At 33.8% G+C, this 5,916-nt stretch overlaps 1 protein-coding gene across 2 annotated transcripts; it reads right to left on the reverse strand.

Moving 5' to 3' along the window:
• Positions 1 to 868: 868 nt before the first annotated feature.
• LOC113861921 (glycerol-3-phosphate dehydrogenase [NAD(+)] GPDHC1, cytosolic) lies at positions 869 to 5,303 on the reverse strand. Of its 2 annotated transcripts, none has more exons than XM_027495028.1 (5): positions 4,047 to 5,303; positions 3,176 to 3,392; positions 2,525 to 2,807; positions 1,777 to 1,916; positions 869 to 1,615 (listed from the first exon to the last, which is right to left on the reverse strand). In XM_027495028.1, the coding sequence occupies exons 1-5, from the start codon at positions 4,708 to 4,710 to the stop codon at positions 1,492 to 1,494; spliced, it is 1,428 nt and encodes a 475-aa protein (XP_027350829.1). In that variant the 5' UTR covers positions 4,711 to 5,303; the 3' UTR covers positions 869 to 1,491. The 2 variants fall into 2 exon arrangements, with proteins under 2 accessions (XP_027350829.1, XP_027350830.1); XM_027495029.1 differs by having other exon boundaries at positions 2,525 to 2,772; positions 3,171 to 3,392.
• Positions 5,304 to 5,916: the final 613 nt, after the last annotated feature.

The raw sequence follows: 5,916 nt of genomic DNA on the forward strand, positions 1-5,916 counted from the left end.
TGTTTTTATGACATTAATGATCTTAGATAAATTTTGATCAACTTTAACTTTGAAAAACTTCTTTTAGCTGATGCTACAGTCTCTAGGACTGTAAAAAAGAATATATAAGTGATTAAAATATTTGAATAACAATTTGAGAATTAAATAAAGTTTTGAGTTTAGAGTAGTTAAGGAGTTAACTACTTTTATAACAAATGAGATGCAAAAAATTGAAGGGTCTTTTTTGTTTTTCTATTTTTTTTCAACTGCAAATTGCAATTAAAAGTTAGAATTATTTTTTCATGTAAAAGCAAAATACGATTTTTATTTTGGACCCCTTTCAAGCTTAACCCTGGACAATCACACTTCTAAACTACTCTCATGGCCGAACCTGATTATAATTCCGTACTTCGATAGTTGAAGAGACAAGAAAGATAATAAGTGAGGTTTTTGCCGCTACTTGTGGAGCTGTTTAGCCTTAACGGTGGAAACAGGAAATAGACTCCTATTGCTTGAAAATGATCAAGGTGGTCCTAACTCTTATCACCGTTGTTAAGGTTACTGTCACGGATTTGTTGTTAGTTAGTCAGAAATAATAATTAAAAAAAAATATTGCAAGGGTTACAAAGAAAACTATTGTGAGTAAATGTAGATAAGACAATAATTATTTAGTTAAAAGTAATGATTTTCTTTTGTTTATAATCACTTAACGTTTAATAATATAATGAGGCAAGTATTTGATATAAATTAAGGGCATTATACTACTATTATAAATAATAGATTATACTAATATATTATATGGCAAATAATAAAATTCTATTATATTATTCTTTCTCTTTCTACTTCTAACAACTATTACTATTATATTGGGAAATACTAGTTCAATACACTCATCAGAAACAGTGGTTTATGACACAGACTTGATTTATCAATGTTGCCGAAGTTAACAATTTCAGATTCGCACACACAGGTGATAAGGGAAAGCAATTCAAGGCCCCTTTTTTTCTCCTCAAATACATTCCTTTGTTCTCCAAAATTGAGGTGGAATTGTAGGAGATAAACTTTGTTCAAATGTAAGCATATTACATTCCATTTCAAACCTTTATAATTTAACTTCCAAAAAACATAATTGAGTTCCTTTCCCTCATTAATCTTCCAAACAAGAAGAAATAAAGGTTGCTTTGTTTCGGTCCTTCCCCTCCCCTTGTATCCCATCCTCACTTATTCCATTCCATTCCATTAATGAAGAAAGAGAGTCCAAAAACAGTTTTACTTCCATTTTGGCCACAACGAGGTGGTGTCTGTGAGGCAGTGACTTCTCAGCTGTTGCAGTATATCTGGGAGTTAAAATTCCAATTGATCTAGTAACTTATATTTTGACATATATACATACAACAATGTAATACAAAGTCCATCACAAAATAATACATTCATGCTCATTAAAATATTCCCTTTGACAAACGCTTCCGATATATGGTTGCATCCACATTGGTTTTTGCCAAGAGAAAACAATCATGGTTGTCCAAGAAGTGAAGGCCTGTAGAAAACATGGCTTTGTGCAATTTCAATGCGCTCACGAGGATCATTCAGATTTTCATCTCTCAGAGCTTTCAGAATAGCTTGTGATGACTGTTCCCTGAGAAATCCAGCATGCAGCAGAGGCATGGGAAACTTATTAAGTGCATTCACAAGATCCATATATAAGACTTGAAAAATGTAGTACTTGGAGTTGGAATGAAAGTGTTCAAGCACAACATGTATAAACCAATACTCAAGTAAAGTATTGCAGGAGATTACCTGGATATCAATATTTTGTATAGTGTCTTCAAGATAGGGCATAGCTCTACAGGAGCAACAGGCTTGTTTTCTTCAGGATGTAACACATTCAGGCTAGATTGGCTCAGAAGTTCAAAGAATGCCTCCACTGCAGACACACCCTTGAAATAAATGGCAGGGATAGCATTTTTGTTTAGTCAATGGAATTTGAATTAAGGAAAGAAATTGACTCTATAAGGAGAAATCCATGAGGAAGATTTCTCTATCTCATGTGAATGATATTAATTCCATCTTTGGTGTGGCAAGTGCATCTATGAGGGCCAAAAGTCCACTACATTTTTCGGTTGCATGCAAATGTTATGCGCTAATCTTTTAGTTTTGGGAAATGAAATCACTCGTTATTTATTTTGTTTTCACATTCAAAGCATGAAATGTTGATTGGTTGTCCTTATTTACTAAATGATTGGCATATGTCAAGTAAAAAATGTAGCATTTTATTATTTATCAACCAGAATGCCTTGGACCTTATAAAGCTAACATAAGCATACATAAATTACCAGCAAAATGTACATACCATCACCATCATATTTTCTTCATTTAAAAAACAGATAAAAGTCCTACTAAAGTCATGAAAAAGAGTGCTTCCTGCTACAGGATACTGCTAGATTTTTTGTGAAGCCCCATCACATCTTAAAGATGCAATTGACACATCTCAGGAGCATAGCATGAGTTTGGAAGAAACTAGTGCAAGGAAAGTCAAAAAACATACCTGAATCATTCCCTTGCCACTAATGCTATCACCCATGTCTGGTCTTAATTGACCCTTAGCTAACATCTGGCCATACCATGCATTACGGCCTTTTAACAAGGTCACATAAGTGTCAGCCAGTAATGGCCCTGCAAGTTTCTCAGGTTCTTCAGCCAACAAGTGAGTGATAAATATCATTTCTGATGTACAGTGTGCAAAGTATACAGATTTGCTGGTAGCACTCTCATTGGTAAGGGCAGCTACCATTCCTGACAGCATTAAAAAGAAAAATAAAAAATATGCATTGTAAATCGAAAGCAAGTTTAAGACAAAATAATGTTTTTTTATAAAATTGGAGGTATGTTGAACCCTTGCTTTTCCAAGTTAAAGGCAACTTGTATGTTTCTTTAGCAGTGAAGACACACAGAATCCTTAATTCAATTTACAATAATATGCATAATCAATCATGAAATTTTTATCTATATATATTGATATGTACTGTGACAGGAAGAAATTTATGGCTGGGTTTTACATGCTTGTATTTTTCTTTAAATTGTGGAATCTTTATGGGAGATAATTATCTAAATTAGGGAGTGAATCAACACATAGAATGTTGCTGCAAGTTTGACATTAGATGTAAAGTGATGATAACTAATATGAAGCTTACCAGCTCCAATTGCATAGACATTCTTCAAGCCACCCATGACCTCATGTGTGACAAGGTCACTGTTGTCCCAGACAATAAAGTGTGGTTGTCTTAAAAACTTTGCCAGATGTTTCCTCCATTTCTCAGCTCCACATATTCTAGCATTGGCATACTCCTTGTTGTAGATTTCTGAGGCAATGTTTGGACCCCCAAGATAGAGTATGTTCTCCATAGGCACTCCAGCTGTCAAGTTTACATTGCAAAGAATAGAGAATCAGGGAAGGAGTAAATATGTTGCAAAGTAAGTAGGTTATGATAACACAAATCAGATAAAATAAGTAAGAGAGTAATCACTAGTAAACAAAGATGTCCCAGCACTAACTTCAGCATGAAAATTTTCCATTGCTTGGTATCAAACAAATTCTTCTAGGAAACAATTAACAAAATAAGACATCAATGAGATCCTGACAGATATAAAGGTATTGCTGAATGTTGTTTACGGTTTTCCTTTCACTCATCTTCATCTTGATATGAAATAATTGTTTCTGGTTCTACTCTCCTTTGTACTACTCCTACCAAACTAACTACAGAAATATTGCCAGAATGACATCAACTTCAATTACTAAACATGGAAGATTCCGAGCATCTTTCAGTTGTAGGCTTAAAAGGAAAATGAAATATTGTAGTTATTCATTCCACATCAAGATTTTACCAGATGATTCATTCTCATAATTTGCAAAAAAGGACAAGAGACAAGATTATAATCATCACACTTGTTTGCTTATCTCCTATCCTGACTAAGGCATTCAAAAGATATTTATACTTATCTATTAGAAAGAAGCTAAAAATGCATTGAGAAAAGATACCAAATAAATAGAGATGAAGAAAAACTCTTACTTGCTTGGTTAATCATTTTTGTGGGAGTTATAATATGAGGAACAGGCTCCAATGCAGCCTCTATACCCTTTGACAAAGAGATAATTATAGGCACAGTGATCCTTTCCTTCCAATATTTACTTATCTCTTCAAAAATCTCACGTGTTTCAGTTGAAGGCAAACCATTAACTACAATATCAGCATCCCAAACAGCTTCTTGCAAGTTTGTCACAACCTTCAAAGGACAAAGAGGGGTATCAATCATATTCAAGCAAAACCCATCTTTCAGAATCTCATCAGCAAAGAGGGTCCTATCACCAAGCCTTGCCTCAACATATTTAAGATAAGCACAACGCCGAATCAACCTCCTCAACACATCCTCTCTTGAGTTGATAACTTCAAAGAGATGTTCTGCAGTGCCTCTATCAACTGCTCTTCCTGCTCTTCTCCATATCCTGATTTGTATCTTATCCCTGAATTGACCATAAGTATCTTGTAGCAATGCTGCAAAAACACTTCCCCAAGCACCAGCTCCAACACTCACAATTCTCAAAGGATCACCATCACCCTTACCAACAAGCCTCCTCAAACCATCAAGCTTCTCCTCTACCCCATTACAATTTTGAACAGAAACAGACCCATTTGAGTATGGATTATGATCCATTCCCATAATGCTTCCCACCATGCTCTAAAAGCTAAGAATGGTTAAAAAAACTCTTAAAAAAGAAACCAACGAAAGCTTATATTTTTCAATGATTGAGGCCTATATGAACTTCAATAGAATTGTCTATGAACTAAACTTAGACTCCTATATAACCTGCCTCAATCTTATGCTTCTCACTTTCTCCTCACTCAACTACCATTTTTTCTTTCTTTTTACCATAAGAATAAGATTGCCTTCACGAAATGTGAAGCATTGGAAAATCAGATCTTCTTGGTAGATATTGCTTGACCAAAGCTGAACATTATTTAATTTGGTTCTATCCAGAAGTTCTGACCAAAAAATGAAGCCTATCCCTCTCTAAATTTAATTGAAACATGCAATGCATGAACCATGATATATATATATACACACATACCCATAAAATCTCCCATTTTTCTTTTAGTTTCTAAGCAGGGCACGTGCCAAGCCAAAAGAATAGATAAGGATAATGTGTAAAAAACCAAAACCAAAACCAAACACAAACACAGCAAAAACTTTGTTTTCTCCGTCTCTTGTTAGTTGATCTACCCAACTGTAAGACACGGCTAGTGCCAATAGAAAAACCAAACTTTCGTGCTGGGAACTACAAAGTTATGCTTCTTCAATGAAGGGGTTGATTTACTTTAACTCCATCAACTCATGACCCCACTATATATATATATATATATATATATATAATTCAATTTGGATCTTAGGAGCATACATTATTGGAGGGAAAGCTAAATAGTTAAAACAAACAAAAAAATAAAAATAAATTTTTTTATAAGCAATATAGATTTTATTTAAAAACTAACATCATATGTGAAGCTAAAAATAATTAATTAGTTGTTTATTTTTTTACATACACATATATAAAATATTCCCTAAAACAAAAAAAAAATTTAAATTTTTTTTCAATTTAAATAAAAAAAAAAGACATTTCCAAAATTTACTGGATTGGAACCAGAATCTTCTACCCTTGTAATTTTTGGTATGCCACATGGATGAAGGTGTTGATGAGAGTGCCACCTATCAATCTATATGCATTAAAAGTTTTCGGGTGTGCCCAACTTCCCCAACGGTCATTAATATTGTATGACTTTGCCCATATTTTCATGTGATGTGCCCTCTCAACTTTGGCAGATACAGTCACATTTCTTCAATAATATGTCCTTTTATTTGGTTGATGGACACATATTAATTCTTGTG

The sequence above is a fragment of the Abrus precatorius genome, unplaced genomic scaffold (genome assembly GCF_003935025.1).
Source record: "Abrus precatorius isolate BTA unplaced genomic scaffold, Abrus_2018 Scaffold3, whole genome shotgun sequence".
NCBI lineage: Eukaryota > Viridiplantae > Streptophyta > Magnoliopsida > Fabales > Fabaceae > Abrus > Abrus precatorius.

Excerpts from the sequence above, each read along its gene's own strand:
- LOC113861921 (XM_027495028.1), bottom strand. The coding sequence starts at position 4,710 with ATGGTGGGAAGCATTATGGGAATGGATCATAATCCATACTCAAATGGG. Across the intron at positions 3,393-4,046 it reads AAAAATGATTAACCAAGCAA|CTGGAGTGCCTATGGAGAAC; the intron begins GTAAGAGTTTTT and ends TAAACTTGACAG. Across the intron at positions 2,808-3,175 it reads AAGAATGTCTATGCAATTGG|TGCATATTTTTTATTTTTCT; the intron begins AGCTGGTAAGCT and ends TTCGATTTACAA.